This window comes from Sebastes umbrosus, chromosome 15, assembly GCF_015220745.1.
Source record: "Sebastes umbrosus isolate fSebUmb1 chromosome 15, fSebUmb1.pri, whole genome shotgun sequence".
NCBI classification, from domain to species: Eukaryota; Metazoa; Chordata; class Actinopteri; order Perciformes; family Sebastidae; genus Sebastes; species Sebastes umbrosus.
Genome location: NC_051283.1, coordinates 6119311 through 6137441, shown reverse-complemented (window position 1 = coordinate 6137441; position 18131 = coordinate 6119311). Strand labels below are relative to the sequence as shown.

The 18131-nt window shown below is 39.9% G+C and overlaps 1 protein-coding gene and 1 long non-coding RNA gene across 5 annotated transcripts in view; one reads left to right on the top strand and one right to left on the bottom strand.

Moving 5' to 3' along the window:
- The window catches only part of ube2e1 (ubiquitin-conjugating enzyme E2E 1), a 106290-nt gene that overhangs the window by 15725 nt on the left and 72434 nt on the right, over positions 1-18131 (bottom strand). The window contains exons 1-3 of one of the 4 annotated variants that reach the window (XM_037794015.1): positions 7452-7594; positions 5264-5431; positions 4822-4872 (exon numbers count right to left, since the gene is read on the bottom strand). The exons of 1 other annotated variant lie outside the window; for it this stretch is intronic. In XM_037794015.1, the coding sequence (XP_037649943.1) occupies positions 4822-4872; positions 5264-5424 (212 nt within the window). In that variant the 5' untranslated portion in view covers positions 5425-5431; positions 7452-7594. Of the gene's footprint in view, positions 1-4821; positions 4873-5263; positions 5432-7019; positions 7383-7451; positions 7595-15109; positions 15860-18131 lie in introns of those variants that run through there. 2 more of the 4 variants (XM_037794012.1, XM_037794014.1) reach the window with 2 other exon arrangements.
- On the top strand, positions 7477-9019 carry LOC119502808. Its single transcript, XR_005210173.1, has 2 exons — positions 7477-7611; positions 8799-9019. It is a non-coding gene; the product is annotated as an uncharacterized LOC119502808 (long non-coding RNA).

Sequence of the window (18131 nt, the reverse complement as noted above, 5' to 3'; positions counted from 1 at the left end):
ATCACAAATATATGAGACAAGCCTTGCTTAGCCACAAACCTTAAATATTTAATTGTTAAGGTGTGTATGGCTAAACATAGAAAATAAATGATCTCAGGGCTGGGCAATATGATGATCTACATCATCAGAACAATATTAAAATATGTCTATCGTATATATTTTTCTATACTGCTTCTATCATGATATAAGATAGGTCTATATTTATTTCTTTTTTTCTCTATAATTTCACTTAAAACTGTTATGTTCATTTTGCACTCAAGTTCAGAAAATGAGAAAATACTCAGTACTTTACATTTGTCCCAGTTTGTCATAGGCTTTACCATGTGGTTATTTCATGTAGACTATTTATTTACTGAATTACCATGAATTCATGCTATATTGTGATGTATATCGCTATCGTGATATGAAATTACCTCTATTGTGATAGAAGATTTTGGCCATATTGCCCAGCCCTTATCTCACTTATGTAAATAAAACACTATTACCAGCTTTAAAAGAAAATGTTCAAATGCAATGTGTCATTTTTAATGGTCACCATTAAGAGAAAAACTGGGGGGCCATTTTTCAAAATGCTTATGAAGACTTGTGCCTTGACTTGGACTTGTCTCGACTGACTTTAAGGCCTCATTTCCACTGCGGGTACGGCTCAACTTGACCCGCTTGGAACCGTTCTTGTTTGGTTTGTCATTGGCAAAAGTTGTGGATACCTCGTACTTTTTTTGGCATCACATCGATCGAGGTTCAAAGCGAGCTGAGTCGATACTAGAAGGTGGAGTTAAAACACTGCAGACCATTGACTGGTCAGACAACATCGCTTATCAACTTTATATCTGTTACCTGGCAACCAACGCTACGCTTTTATTATCTAAAACAAAAACAACTTTGTAACCATAGTTTTTTTCTCACTGAAACATATGTTGAAATGTACAAAAAAAATGGAGCAAAATCAACAGGGGGCAGTTAACTTCAAGACAGATGAGTTAGAGGCATTGGTAACATCTGTAGAGAAATCCAAAGATGTTGTTTTTGGGGAAATTTACAACAACGCTAACTCTGGAGATAAAAGAAAGAGAGTGGGCTAAGATAGCAGCCACAGTCTGTGCAATATCCGGCTTCCAACATTGCATTGATGCTATCAAAGAAAGAAATAAGTCCACTGACAAGTGCTATGAAGAAGAAAGCAGCTCTTACTTCCAAAGATTAGAAGAAAAGTGAATTGCTTAACGGTTATCCTAAAGTTAGGAGAGTTTACACGACACTTTTCCTATCTTAAAGGTCCCATATTGTAAAAAGTGAGATTTTCATGTCTTTGATATTATAAAGGTTTAAGTGCTAAATAAATACTGTTAAACTATCAAAATGCTCAATATACGGAGAAATACACGCAGCCCGTTGTTGTGCGTTTGAAACAAGCCGTTTCTGTCCATTTGTGATGTCACAAATATACAATATAAAGACCATTACACAGTTACGTAAACATTCTAAATGTGTCCCAGTTTATTTCCTGTTGAAGTGTACGTGAATGTCATCAGCTGACCGGAAGTACACATGGACCCAAGCTGTTGCCTAGCAACGCAATTCCGTTGCAATTCTGTTGTAATGCACTAAAACGGAGCGTTTCAGACGGAGGGTGAATAGATATATTCAGGCAGACAGTATGAGGAAAATAACGTTTTTTTTTTGTATTACAGCATGTAAACATGTTCTAGTAGAAACACAATAAACAAGTATGAACCTGAAAATGGGCACGATATGGGACCTTTAAGTTATGATAGGAACATTGACTTAGGAACTGTTCATCTGTAATGGCTTTTTTTTTTCCTAAATCAGGTCTTAACCCTAATTACCATGGTTACCAAACAGTTACGATTAGATCTGCAAGTTAAGAAGTTTCTGTAATACCGCCCCTGGTACCAAAAGTGAGTCGAGTCGAGCCGTTCCACACAATGGAACTGAGGATTACGTTAAGTCACATGTCTGTCGAATCAAGTCCAAGTCAAGGTTCAAGTCGTTTTGAACATCAACTGAATGGAAACTTGACTTGCACCAGAAAGACCTAAACACACCAGTGTCTTGTATTCCAGTTACTTATGTCCATAAATTAAAAAGAAGTGAAAGATTTCACTCTATGGAAAACAAATACAGTTACAAGGTTGTTTCAGTTGAATCTGTGTCAGTTGTGACGAACTCTGTTTTATCTAATCTACAAGCAACCAGCATGTTTGTCTGTGATGCAGCAACTTTAATCTGAATACGATTATAAAGTCAAACTGCTTCCCTTGTATAAAACAGAACTTCAAAATAAAATCTCATGTCAACAAGCCTGCATTCATCAACCCGTTTCCTCACTAAGCGATCAGAGCTTCCAGCTGGCCTCAGTGTAAGGAGTTAATCCGTGACGCCACAGGGGGCTCGGGGGCGTCCATTTTCCTAAAGTTGAGATTTATGACTCACACAAACACACAGACTGTGAAGGAAACGGCTCCTGGTGAAGCCTAAAGCGCCTCTGTGGCCACGGTTCATCGTCTAAATGCTTGTTTTGGAGCTCGGCTGCGCAACTTGTGGTTTGGAGCTCGCCGTTATGCAATCAGCTCGCCTTTAAAAGGGGCTCGTCATCATGATCTGCAGTTCAAACACGCACCTCCTCACTGGATTTACTGCCGACAATCAACAACACACCTGTCATCACTTCAAGATACCTGAACTGTGAGAAAAGGCTTCATAAAAGGGACGTCAAGTCACCCTCAGACATTTTTATTTCCTTCCTTTGAACACCGTACACCTCTCCAACTCCTTCAATAAGGACACAGTACAGAGGTACTGGGCATGCATTTAGCAACAACATTTTTGTAGCCTATGTTTTAAAGTTAAACGCATCAATCCGGTGTGGCAGTAGGCAGTATATTTTTGGCATCATTGGGCAAAAATTCCACAATAACCTTTCAGCATATTGTAATTCAAGTGTTCTGAGAGAAAACTAGACTTCTGCTCCTCATGGCTCTGTTTTCATGCTTTAAAAAATGTAGCCCGTGCCTAGAGACTTTGACCAATCACAGGTCAATTTCAGAGAGAGAGCGTTCCTATTGGCTGGTCATGTGACCGGAACTTGGCGTTCCTTCACCAGATTTCACAATGGCGGCGGCGACGTCACAAACTTTCTCCTTTTACAGCTAAACCGTACACTACAAGATGATTCTGAAAACATTTGAGGCGAGATATAGGCATTAACGTAACAGAATATTGATTCATATTTGATCAACGCTGCCTAGTTTGACCGTTTGGTCGGAGTTCGCGAGTTATTGACAGCCGGCTCTCTTAGACAGCAGATGGACAGCAGACCTCAGATCAGCTCTTACTGCTTGTTTTCCTCCGGTCTGTGAAATCTTGCAGATGCCGTTAGGAGCACCGGAGGAAACAGAGGAACATGATTTTTTTCCAGGTTACCTGTTTTATGTACTACTGTCACGATATAGCAACCGTTTTATAAAAACAACTTTTTTTTAAATTATATTTGCTCCAATCTCACCTACTTCAGCTTTAAGAAACATAAACATGTTTTTCTACGAAACCCTTTTTTATTGAACAAAAGAAGCCAATTATCTGAAATATTGAATGGTTTCTATTAAAAGGTAACATTGATAACATTCAGCCACTACGTCTCATTCTCCCTCCACCGTCCCATTGCATTCACTTCACAACAAGTCGTTGCCAGGCACTTACCATCAATCTCAGCCATTTATCCTGTTTTTTCCACACCAACTGACGACACAGAGATACCACGTGATACCAACGTTGTTTTACTATTGGCTCACAAGCCTTTATAGAAGTGGGAACCAAACGTCAGATAACTTCCACAGAGATAAACAAAACATTAATTTTGGACCCGCCAAATTTTTTTAAATGATTAATTCACAATAATAATAATTATTTTCAGGAAAGCCATACTTTTATTCAGCACCAGCTCTGTGGATGTATTTTTAAAAAATATATATATACATTCGTCTACATACAAATGCTATCAATAAGACCTTTAAACATGCAGCTGTACAAGAAGTCAGTAAAATAATCTAAAATCTGCAACATTTTGATTGAAATCTCTTAGAATTTGATGCCTTTCAATACTTGGTGCCAGGGACATATTCCAGTCTGTACCAATAAAGTATTCAGGTTTAATCCTCAGCCGTAACAATAATACTCCACTGAAATGTGAAAAGAGCAAACTGCAACAAAGAAATGGCCTTAGCTTTCTATGAAAAGGTAATGAATGGTAAACCTTGAACTCTGTCCATCATGGACTGAAAAGTCTTGAGATTCATTCAGTCTGTCACAACCTTGGTATTTTTTTTTGTCTTTTGATTGACGAGACATGCAAGCAGGGTCTGAAATCAGCACCCGCCAAATGGTAAAATTGTCAGGCCATCCACCACTTTAGCAGACGGTGAAAACAACAGAAAGACTCGTTTGATAAGTTAGCGTATGACTGGATAAAGCTACACATTAGTCACTCACGACTGTTATATATAAAAGCAACGGCGTAGTCATTCCTTCATTTAACGTATACATTTCAAAAGTGGCAGAGAAGAAAAAAGACCCTGCATGCGAGGCAGTGAAGCAAAAAGACATTTTTCCATTCTGGCATACAGACGACCTTCACATTCAAAACCCCCACATTGAAGGACCACTTGCATTAATTTCTCATAAAAGACTTAATGTGCTCTTTAAAGAAAAAACTACCACACTGTAATGAAATGTACGCATGTCATTGACCCACATGTTTCTAATGCCACATCAGTGTTTCTCCATTAAAAATAATTCACTCACCTGCAGTTTGGTGGCGGATCCAACGTGATGTCGGCCAATTCCTTCTGAATTCTGCGAAAGCAAATCAAATACATGCATCAAAAGCTAAGCTCTGATCAAACACTGCAACTACAAACTCATAAGCCTGGATAGAAAGGCAGAGGAGGCCTGATGATGGATGGGAGAAAAGGCTGCTTTGCAATAAATTCTTGAGTTAAATCATCTTATTCTGTGTCAAACTAAAAGGCAGAAACTTCACAAAAGACTCACACCTGATACATCATACGTTAGACAGGACACTCAACTTGACAACTCGTAATGTTAGAAAATAGAAAAGCAAGAATAGTCTGGTTTTGGATAAGTGATTGGGCAGGAAGAGGCAGAATATCCAGGGTCAAACTTTGCTGTTAAACTGTAAACTGCTCGCTGTGGCCTCTGCACCACATCCCTGACTCCGACCCACCTTTTAGCACTAGTAGAGAGGAGTTTGGAGGTCTTGCTCATGCTGGCTTTGCTTTCTCGTTTCTTTGGGGTGTTGATTTCCTGCTGTTGTTGTGGTTGATGATGAGCTGACGACGAAGAGGAGGAAGAGCTGGTGCTGGCACGGGAATCTTCATCCGACATACCGAGCCTGGGGAAACAAGCAGAAACACAACATTTAGAAAGGTATACACAAGCCAAACCACCTTTGCTCTCCGACATCTTTACTCCACTACTAACACCATTTAAAAAACATGACATCTAACTGCAGATAGTGGCTTAAGGGTAAATGATTACAGCTTGTGCAAGACTTGAGATCTTTAAACAAATCTTCAGGTTGCACTTCAGAATTCGGCATGAGTCCAAAACACTAATACTTATTCCTACTGTGTTTTTCTACTAAAAATAACCGTGGGTTGTGTTAAAGGGATTGTTTGTAACTTTATACACGTATAATCTACCGGGTCGGTGTCCCATGCTTGCTTGCCCATGTGCGCTCGCGTGAGGCTACGCTGTTCAGACTCAGACTCCAACACAAACTACACAGAAGCACCAAAACCTCAAAGTTCTATCTAGTGAAGCCCGTCTGTTAAACAGTGTTGGCCGCGGTCGGAGGACGCGGGGGAGACCGTAGCTTTGGTCTCCAGGACCGGAGTCTCTGCTGTACTCTGCTCCTCTGCCTGTTTGCCTTCACTCACTCACCGCGCTCGTTCTCGCTCCACCTCACATGCATGCGCGCACACTACACACTGCAGGAGAGTTGGTTTAGCTCTGAGAATATCTAGTGAATGTACAGTGGACGTTTGTGCAGAAATAACTGCTGCAGCTCCTCCAGACCAACAGAGGTTTCTCGTGTCTTGTGAAGTGACGGGGCTCCGCAGCGAGTTACGTTATCGTCTCCGACTGGGTGCCGGTGTCTCCCCTGTTCCCTCCGGCTGCGGTCGGAGACGATAACGTTTCTCGGGGCTGAAGCAGGAAAAGCCAACACTAGGATCAGCATTGATTCGTGGAGAGACCTCCGTCTGGTCAGCTAACATTACTGCCAAGCAGCTGAAATATAGAGTGATATTGTGGTTTTAGCTGACGTGTGTCGCGAGCACAAGCGCGAGCCCGATGCTGACTTTCGTTGACTTAACGGCCACAGGTGTCGCTGTTAACAAGCATTTCTGAAAGTTACAAACAGTCCCTTTAACAACTAGATTTGATGGAAATGTACAGCTGAACGGTGATACACCTGTGTGCCGAATTTAACAGAGGATGCTTACAATTCCTCTCCAACCTTTGTTATGTTTTTATTAAGTAGCAACCATCGCCAATACACGCGTAAACTTTAAATTTAATATTTTTTGAATGGACTCTGGCACCGTCTTCCACACATACGTGAAGGACACATAGTGGCTGATAGGATCTCACGGTGCCGTCACGGACTCCATAAACGTTTCCGTCGTTTTATCCAGCAGGCCCGGACTACACGGTGACCCGGGTTAAGTGGATCCATCACTTTAAATCGCCACTGTGTGGATGTTATTGAGGAACTTATCGGCGGGGTGTTTTCTCTTCTTTTCACACCGCTGAGTCCTGACCTCAGCTCATGTTTTGCAGTCGGGCGTTATTATTTTTAGCCTCGTCGGGGCTGCGACAAAGGAAATGATTTGGTGGAATAGTTGGGCTAAAGGCCTAGCTACTTTCTGCCTGACACCACACAGCGACACACACACACACACACACACACAGGAGACCTCTCTGCTGCTGTGGACTGAGTGGAGCAGGTCTGGATCAGGTCTGGATGGGAGCAGCAGAAACGCGTCGACGGGTTCATGTCGCAGTCTGAACCCAACAACTACAGCTACACCTCAACAACCTCCAGACGGATCAAACTTCACCCTAAACAAGTCATCGAGGTGCTACAGCGCTGTCAACCCGTTCCTAACACCTTAACCCCCAAATAACGACGTTAAACACAAACACTGGAAGGTTTTAGTCGCATGTTTAGAGCTATTCTCCGTCGACATGCAGCTGATCTCAGAGTCACAGGACGGAACGACTCCTACATTCTCACTCTGACGGCAACACGGACACATTTAGAGGTACACAACACCCACTAGAATACACGCAGTACATTAACTATTACAATATGATGCGCCCGAGTACAAATATTGAGTATTTGATACCTTTCTTTGTGTGTGTGCGCACAGCCTTATGTGTGTGTGCCTCCGCCGCCTGGACGCGCCAGTGTCAAAACACCAACAAAGAAGAAGAGTGGAACTTCCGGTCATCATTTAAAGAATAAAAGCACAGAGGAAACAGATGGTAGCAATGTGATGAATGCAGGTCAGGAACACAGAAGTGTAGGAGGAGCAAGAATAGTATATAAACGTAAAAAACTGACTACTATACTACTATATTCAGTTTGAACAGTTTTCTTCATCTCCTTATATTTTTATATCTGGTATATTTTTTTGAGCTTTGCACTACTAACCTTTTTACTGCCTTTTTACTAACATGTTTTGCACTATGGAACTGTGATGCTGGAAACTTGAATTTCCTTCGGGATCAATAAAGTTACTATCTATCTATCTATCTATCTATCTATCTATCTACTCAAAATTAACGAAAAACAAGAATAAAATGAACCAGAAGTACTCAGATCTTATAAAATAAATGTATTGACATAAAAAGTACAATATTTGCTTCTGAGATGTAGTTGAGTAGAAGTATAAAGTAGCAGAAAATGGAAACGTTCAAGTAAAGTATCTTGAAATTGTACTTATGTATAGCACTCAGGCCTAAGTAAATGTACTTATTTGCTTTCCACCACTGAAAGGTACTAAATACTATATTCAACAATACTAACTACAAAGTGTATTTAGACACAAAATATCACAAACAATCTGTAGGATCGGTCTTGACTTTTAAATGAAAACTGATAGGGTCGATGGGTTTGTTCTTATTTTTTTTATTGTTATTAAATATTTGCATTATTATCATTAGCTATTATCAGTGATAGACATGTGGCATACATTAAAATATATATAGATAGATAGATAGATAGATAGACAGATAGACAGATAGATAGATAGATAGATAGATAGATATATAGATGTACTTTATTGATCCCAAATTGGGAAATTCTTGTGTTACAGCAGCAGGTTATCCAGGCAATGTACATGTAACAGTAAATACACAGTAAATATACATATCAACTCTACAGATAAATATCTATAATATACACAGTATAAATAATATATTAAAATACATTATAAATATACCAGCCTATTACAACTAACTTAGAAAATATAAAATATAAGCACAGAATAACAATAACATACTAAATACTATATTGCTTGAATTTTGAATTACTTTAAATAAAAAAATCTAAAGATTATTATTATATATATTCGGTCTAATATTTGCCATTTCGCTTGAAAAATCCCATGTCCAATACAATGTCCATCCATGTCAGTAATGTGATAGTTGTCAATAGCTTGAGTTGGGGGTTTGGTGCTTTTATTTTGCAGAGTTCAATCGTCCCTCTTCCGGGATTCTCGTGAAGCATTGACGTGAACTTGACGCTGCCGCTGGACGCGTGCCTCTTCTCGCCGGAAGTGTTGGTCCAGCAGCAGACAGACGTCCTGACATTGTCATCTCCATTCATCATCTTTATTGTACACACAATGTCAAAGAGATAGAGGCTGTAATGGGGGATTGAAATAAAGAGCTACATTATATTTAATGGAAACATGGCAGCAACAGTTGTTTAAGATCATTATTAGAAAAGAAAGACATTAATTCATCCGGATCTTTCTCCAGAATGAATATACCTTTTAACACTCTGCCTATTAAACTCACAACAGCAGGTGTTGATGGTGAGCTTCTCTAACAGGGACTGCAATGTTTCATCATTTTGCTCAAAGTAAATAAGAACATTTAATCCAGTGGGACGGTGAAGATACTTAGGGTGTGATGTGACAACAAAAACTATGCTCAACTTTGTGTAATTTATTACTAAGCCTACTCATTACTTGGAAGTAATAAAATCCGGCTACTGTTAGCCATTAAGCCTGAGTAACTACCCAACACTAAAACAGGGCACCCAAGAGTTGAGTGATAGTTTTAAAAGGCCATTATAGGCTGCCGCCTGATATAGTGGCCTGAAATCATGTGTTGTAGGTTAAATAAACGTTAAACAAAGTGGTATTATAAAGTTGTCACAGCTTATTTGGAGTTCAGCTTCTCCAGAGGGAAGTTTCTGTACTCTTCATACTTTTTATGTGGGATATTTTATAAGCTGATTTCCCTATTTTCATACTCCATTTAAATTTGACTACTTGTAAGCCAAAAACAGGATTAAAGATTCCCTGTTGTCCAGCAAATCAGAGGGATTTCTCTCAGCCACATGCTGAATATACAGTGCGTGACCGCAAAAACTAGGCCGGCTTGGTTTGTCAGGGCCTTAAAGGGACTGTTTGTAACTTCTTACACGTATAAATCATTGCGGGTCGGTGTCCCATGCGCGCTCGCGTGTGGCTACGCTGTTCAGACTCAGACTCCAACACAAACTACACGGAAGCACCAAAACCGCAAAGTTACATCTAGTGAAGCCCGTCTGTTAAACAGTGTTGGCCGCGGTCAGAGGACGCGGGGGAGACCGTAGCTTTGGTCTCCAGGGCCGGAGGCTCTGCTGTACTCTGCTCCTCTGCTCCTAGGCCTGCCTTCACTCACACACCGAGCTCGTTCTCACTCTTTCGCTCCAGTCTCACGTGCATGTGTGCACACTCCACACTGCAGAAGAGTTAGTTTAGCTCTGAGAATATCTAGTGAATGTACAGTGGACGTTTGTGCACAAATAACTGCTGCAGCTCCTCCAGACCAACAGAGGTTTCCCGTGTCTTGTGAAGTGACGGGGCTCCGCAAAGAGAAACGTTATCGTCTCCGACCAAAACTCCGGTATCTCCCCTGTTCCCTTGGGCCGCGCTCGGGAGGCTGAAGCAGGAAAAGCCAACACTAGGATCAGCAGTGATTCATGGAGAGACCTTCGTCTGGTCAGCTAACATTACTGCCAAGCAGCTGAAATATAGAGTGATATTGTGGTTTTAGCTGACGTGTGTCGCCTCACTGTGTTGAGCGATGCTCGTTCATGTCTATGTAGAGCGAGCACAAGCGCGAGCAACAGGACACTGACTTTCGTTGACTTAAGGGCCACAGGATTCGCTGTTAACAAGCAATTTCTGATTCTTACAAACAGTCCCTTTGAGGGTGAGTGGTGGATGTTAGCAGATGTGATGGCTAACACCTCTCCCTAACTGGATGGGATGCGAACGAACAGAGTTTTTCCCAATGAAGATGTCCTAACCTGCTCCGTGCGTCAGCAAACAGGCAAAGTGTGTCGCTTGTCTGAAAAAAACGCTCGCCCTGGCTCTATTTACGCTAACTTTTGGTCACCTCCGACCTATTTTCATTGGTCAAAATGGCAGTAGACCGTAGCTGACCGTTAATCCAAATCACTTTCTCTATGTAATAGAGAGTGACATCGCTCGTAGTGTATCTGGACAATTTTCACGCTCCATTCGCCAGAGTTCGCTCCCTCGCTGTATGTGAGGAACAGTTGTGAGAGTGAGTCAAAGACAGAATTTCAAATTTCACATAATTTCCTAAAAAAATTGGAGATTTTTCTTTTTGTGTCCAGTCAGAATGTTATGCAGTTTATGTCGGGGTACTTGTGGCTCATGGCCTCAGTACCGGTTAGATCCTGCACGGCCCTGAGGCCAACCATGTGTGTGTTGTCATTACTGTGGGGGTCTGTGACATGAAAACTTATATGTAAAACTAAATATAAAAAAAACATGAGAGCACCAAAAAAAAAGTCACCAGCCAGTGTTGTTAGCAGTAATGAGAGCACGTCTGTCCTATAATTGCAAATAGTCTGTCTCCACTCCAACACATTATACCTGCATAATATATGTACATTATTATACAGACACTCCTATTGATCGTCTCATTGTTACACTATTATCCATGCATGAGTGACTTCTCCTTTTCTGTCAGACTCTCCCTCCCTCAGTGTGTGAAGGAGGAAGGGAGGCGGGAGGATGAGGACGAGGACTCTCCCTCCCCCCCGATGTGTCAACAATAATTAACTCTGCCACTGTTGCTCCACTTTGCTGGTTTTGCAACGCAGTCAGAGACTAAAACCACAGAGAAGCGTCGTCTCCGGGCTCAGAAACGAGGCTGTGAAGAAAGAGGGACGTCAACGAGGGTTTTCTGTTTTCAACACATGACGAAGGCTGCAATCACAGACACACCTCACTATACACCTAGCAGTTAAAACCAGGTAGTTATTGGAGCACGTTCATTCTCCTTCTCTTTGGGCTGTCAAAGGGTATCCTGGTAAAATGTAGGAATCACTGATTAAAGTAGAAGAAATGGTAAGTCCCATAAAATATAATTTTACACGCAAAGTGGGCACACAGATTCATATCCAGCACCCACAAAACTTATTATCTAACATCTTGTTTATGTAAGAAAATCTTTTGCACGAACTTGTGCTCACAAGATATTAACATCTTGTTTGTTGAAGATAATAACTCGTTTGCACAAGTGTGCAGGATAATGACTTGTGCAAACTTGTGTGCACAAGTCATTATCTGACATCTTGTTTGCGTAAGATAATTATTCTTTGTGCTCACAAGATCCATCTTTGATAAAAATCTTCTTTCAGGACTTCAGGGACTCTGTAGAAAATTAAGTATTTTCAGAGAATTATCGATTACCAAATAAATCCACTGAACGGTTCAGACTGGTGATATTTGACAGTATATAGGGAGGATTTTTACTTCATTACAGGTTTCATTACACTGTCCGTTAACAACATGAAACTAAGATACGATAAGAAGATACGATACGATAAGAAGATACGATACGATACGATACGATATGATACGATACGATACGATAAGATAAGATGATACGATACGATATGATACGATACGTTACGATAAGATAAGATACGATACGTTACGATAAGATAAGATAACATAAGATAAGAAGATACGATACGATATGATACGATACGATACGATAAGATAAGATAAGAAGATACGATACGATATGATAAGATAAGATAAGATAAGAAGATACGATACGATATGATAAGATAAGAAGATACGATACGATACGATATATGATAAGATAACATTAAGATGATACGATACGATACGATACGATACGATAAGATAAGATAAGATAAGAAGATACGATATGATACGATAAGATAAGATAAGATAAGAAGATACGATACGATAAGATGCAATACGATACGATAAGATTAATGTATAGGTAAACAGTGTACACTAGAATCATATGTCCTGTGATTAAGTAATGATACTTAATGGAAATATACTCTAGTATATGGTGTTATAAGACAGTATAACATATTAACTTGGTATAGTATGATATAGTAGTCCAGTATAGTATGAGGCATAAGATACAGTATAATGTGCAATATAATAGTAATAATGATAATATAATATATAATATAGTATAACGTGATATAGTATAGTGAAGCAGTATAACATAATATCAAATGTAATATGGTATAGTATGGTACAGTTTAGTATAGTGAAGTGCAGTATATAATATAATATACTAACATAATAATACAATATATAATAATAATACTATAATGTATAAAGATATATCAAATGTAGCCCCCAATCAATACAATCATTAACCCAATGGCCAAATATAAACCAGTTGAAGCAGAGGTTTCCTCTTTTTTTTTACTTTAATTTATTTAGTTATTAACATATTTTCTTATATATAAATATATTTTTAAATATTTTTATTTTATATAATTTTAATCAAATTTATATATATATGTATGTATATATATGTATATATTTTTTCTTCTGTAATGCGCGTTGTTGGTCGGGGGTTTGGCGGGGTAGAAGGATGGGAAAATGAAAATATGAAAACTGGTGACCTGTAAACCCGGTAGTGTGTTTATTGTTTGCTTATGTTTTCCACAAATAAAAACTATTTTGAAAGAAAAAGAAAAAAAAATATCCAATTAGATAAATAAATTAGCTGTTGTATAGTGTGATGGCAGCGGGCACAAAGGAGCATCTGAAGCTCTCAGTGTTGGAGCTAGGTGAGATGATCCGGTGACTAAATAATGAGCTCCCATCTGCCACAGCTCGTCGTAGAGAGGATGAGAGCGGTTATCCAAGATGGCTTTGACTTCATCCTCATCCTCCTCCTCCTCCTCCTCCTCCTCCACCACCAGTGACTCCAGACTGTCCAGTTCCAGCCCGACCATGGAGCTCACCTTCCTAACCAGGAAGTTGACTCAACAAGACTCTGCTGGCCTCCACCAGCCTTGATGACACTACCTGCAGTGAAGAACAGCGATGAACAGAGCAGCAGCTACTACAGACTGGTAGAAGATCTGCAGGAGTCTGTTGAACACACCGATGGATCTGAGTCTCCTCAGGAAGAACTAAACGACTATTCCACAGTAGGAGTTCACACTCCTAACAGCTAACAGTCCAGGTGCTGCTTAACTTCCACAGAGCTTTCATGAAAACCTGCAACACATTACCTCATGTCTGTGCTGCTTTACAGGGTGGCAATTAAGTGGTGTTTGAAATGCAGCGCCTTACAGTGATTTAGCTCATTGCTGCAGACTGAGGAAAACATTATGTTTGAACTGAAGTTAAGAGCTACCAATCAGGATAGTTGTCCTCTCAGGGCATTATAAATCCATTATAAACACATTGTGAGCGCATGAGGATGATGTAAAATTAGAGAGGAATATAATAAAAATGCAGATAAGGGGTTAAGTATGGTTTGACTTTACATTAAACATATTGGTTCTGATGATTATCTAATTAATTAAAGCCAGGTTTATCTCTTCTGATAGTCCTGTAGGATGTGAAGTCTTAATGCTATTTACAGTTTCAGTTGGAGCGACTATATCTGCACGTGCAGAAGACTGACGGCCCCCTCATTTGAATAATGAGGCAGAAATGCATAAAGAAATGTAAAAAGAAAATAATACAAAAATAAATAAGTTTGGTGAAATAAATGGGGGGGAATACGAAGGGAAATTCCTGCAGAAATAATAAATAAATACAATGAATAAATACATTTAAGAATAAATTGAAAATAAATAAATACATTTAAAAGTTAATAAAATAAATAAATATATACATACAGTTTAATAATGAATACATTTTAAAATAAATACATTTACAAGTTATAAGTTACGAATAAATAAATAAAAAGGGAAATTAAATTAATAAAGAAGCAAATTAAAACAGATACATCACATTTTATCAATTAATTATTGCCTACATTTATTATTAATATTATACATTTAATTATTTTTCAAGTCATTTATTTATTCACTACTTACTTTGTAATTTGAACCACATAAATCTGCTGTTACATTTTTTGTAACGATGGTTAGTTTTAAAATCCTTTAAAATCAGTGTTAGGTAGCTCCGCCAAGGTGGTTAGGTTTGTTTGTCTGTTTGTCAGCAGGAATACGGAAAAACTTCCTGCCCGATTTTCATGAAACTTGGAGGTAGGGTGTAGCATCGGTCGTGGAAGAACCCATAAAATGTATATAAGATATTCATACTGTATGTCTAACCTGCACTCATTCAAGTTACCAAAATATGAATATGAAAAAAGATGAAGTGAGAATCACTCCTGTCTGTGGTGGTGAGCTGGTGATAACTAACAGGAAGTGGTCAGAGAGATGAGTCTGCAGCTACACACTGCAATCACACACACAGTCATATTAAAGCAAGACACTGAGACGGAGTCTGTCACATTACAGCCAGTGTTTAATTGAGTATTCAATGAGTATGTATTCTCACAAGGCATTAAATGTACAGCAAACTACCACTATCGTCATACATGGTGATGGGCTCACTCCATGCCAGAACAGAAATAATACACTACACTGCATGAACACACGTATCCTGATGCCATGCACTAATATTGACCATGAGCTGTAAAACCACTGGAAGAAAAAACAAACTGAATGCACTCACTCAGTATGAGCATTTTACATGAAACCATCACATGAAACGGGAATAGTACACGCACGCTTTTAGATAAGAAGATTGACGAGGGTGGCGACAATGTTATTAACAATGCAATAACGAGGAGAACGACGACGACAAGAACAATAACAGTATTAAAGCTTTTCATGACCATATCAACATTCAGTGTATTGGAAAATACAATCCCAATAGACTCTTTGTATAAAAAAGAAGCTTTTCAAGTCAGCATGGAACAAATAACAGTTCATTTCTCTGGGTTGGGGGGGGGCGGGTGGATGACAGGGAGCGGGTGTGCTTCCATAGATTTCAGAGGAGGGGAGGTGTGTGTGTGTGTGTGTGTGTGTGTGTGTGTGTGTGTGTGTGTGTGTGTTGGGTAGGGTGGGGGGATCCTGGAGGGGTGGTGCTGGTCTATGTGGCGTAGCGTTTGGTCCACTGTTTGGCTATCCTGTCGTGCTCAGCTCTGTTGGTCAGGTACTGTGTGGCGATGCTTCCAACCAGAGGGTCGGCTGTAACACAAGAGGAATGAACTCGGTGAGACTTAATACAACAAACAAAGTATTTATTGAGTATTTACCTTTATTTAATAGCAGAGGTGGGACCAAGTCATTGTTTCGCAATTCACAAGTAAATCACAAGTTTTTGCAATTCAAGTCCCGAGTCAAGTCCCGAGCCCTAAACTTGGAGTTTTGAGTCCTAAACAAGTCATAATGTGCTCTTCACTAAATGTAATACAATTTTAACAACAGAGTAACTGGCGCCAACTGATGCTCGGTAACATAACGTTAGTTCTTCATGGTTTTCTTCTGCAACTTGATTGGATTCTATTGGATTGGTTCCAACAAAGTGGAGGAGTGCAGGATAACCAAAAGCAGGTCCCAATAATATTCACCAGAAATAAAGAGTCCAGAGTTAAAACAAACAAACAAAAGCAATAAAGATAGGAATTCAGATTGTTCAGCTGCATGAAATTGAACAGACTTGACATTCCAGGAGACAGCGCTAAGCCGCAATTGCTTCACTAAAGTAGCGCAAAGATTAAACATTAAACATTCCAACACAGATCTCCAACCATGTATTTTAGGTAGAGTTGTTCCGATATCGATACCAGTATTGGAAATGGGTCCGATACCGCCAAAATTCGGGATCGGGTATCGGCGAGTCGGCCAGTCTATGCACCGATGCGATACCATAATCTATTAACCCAGAAAAAAATCAACTTGTTTAACCGTATATCAAAAACGTATTTGTTCATGTCTTACAAAGGGTTTAACCTGAGCCAGGCCGTACAGCAAAGATAGCAAACACATCACATCCATACATGGTCAGTAGTAAACAGCTGATAAAATGGAAAAAATGGTATTGGAACATCTCTAATTTTAGGTAAATTTTTTATGCATATAGCTACATACTTCTGAGATATTATACCTGGCCCTAATAAAAAAAAAACTAAAACTAAATATATAAAAACTGAAACTAAACTAAAACTAGCAAACATGATCTTAAAACTAACAAAAACTAAACTAAAATGAAATCGAAAAGAAAAACTAAAATAAAAACTAATTGAAAATTCAAAACTATTATAACCTCGGTATGTATGTATGTATATATATATATATATATAATTATGGACACTATCCTACACTTGAGCTGTTTTGAGTTTGAGTCTTTAATAATTATTATTACACCAAAAATGTGGGTGTGCCCCAATGTGCTGAGAAAACATCATGACATCTCCCTGTTAGATTTGAATATATCTTGTAGTACAAATTGTGATGGTGGCACCAGAAGAAAGGTCGAAAGGTTCACCAACTGCATTAGAATTCATCCGCCGGGGAACAAGAATATCTACAGGAAATCTGCTGGAAACCCGGCCGATAGTTGTAGAGATACTGAACGTTGTCATGTAAACCTCTCACACCTTCACTAACAGATTTCCTGAAGGGGGACGACACCGTCAGAAAATCCACATCTGTGTGAGTGATATTTTATTTATTAGGACATACGGCATGTTTACACAAACAGCCACACGCTGCTGTTTGACATCCAATTACCTGACGCAGGTCTGCGTCTGGTGAAACCTGCAGCCGACCACCTCGGCTCATCAGCATGCATGGGACTTTTATTACAACCAGTGAAAACCCACTGAAGAACCGTAAGTCAAACGAACGGAGCCCCTATCGCTCCCGTGGTCTGAAGAGAAGTCCGTATCATGTGACGTACTGGCGCGGCCGACACCTTTTATCGACAGCGCAGTAAAATGTGCATGCCGTTGTAAATCAGAGGTGATCATGGTGGGCTCCGAGCAGCCGCCGTCTGTTGATACACCGCACACGTCCGGTCAGTCAACAGCCACCGATATGAATTCCCACTGCTCTCGTATTGATCGCGCTTGCTGCTCAATTCGTTGTGCCGCCGGTCAATTTCTCAGTGAGGTGACAAGAGAGGGAAACACATTCCTGGAGCCTCACATGCACTCCGCCTGGCTTTCAGACCGTCTCCTGCAGGGCTCGGCCTGCTGACGGAGCAGTGTGATGAGCTTGGCTGAGCAAGCAGCACAAACACCCCTCAGCACTAATCCCCGCTAGGGTTTCAATGATGGGGGGGTTTTTACAGGCTTATACCCATATTTCTGGATGAATGGATCCTTACATATCGCGGCATTGTAGCTGGAAGCTGGGAGCATCTGACTTCTTAAGTGACAGCGTGAGTCCGAAGACAGAAATCCTGTCGGGATTGCTGGTTGGTGAAAGCTCGTGAAAGATGTCCTGAATCATCACG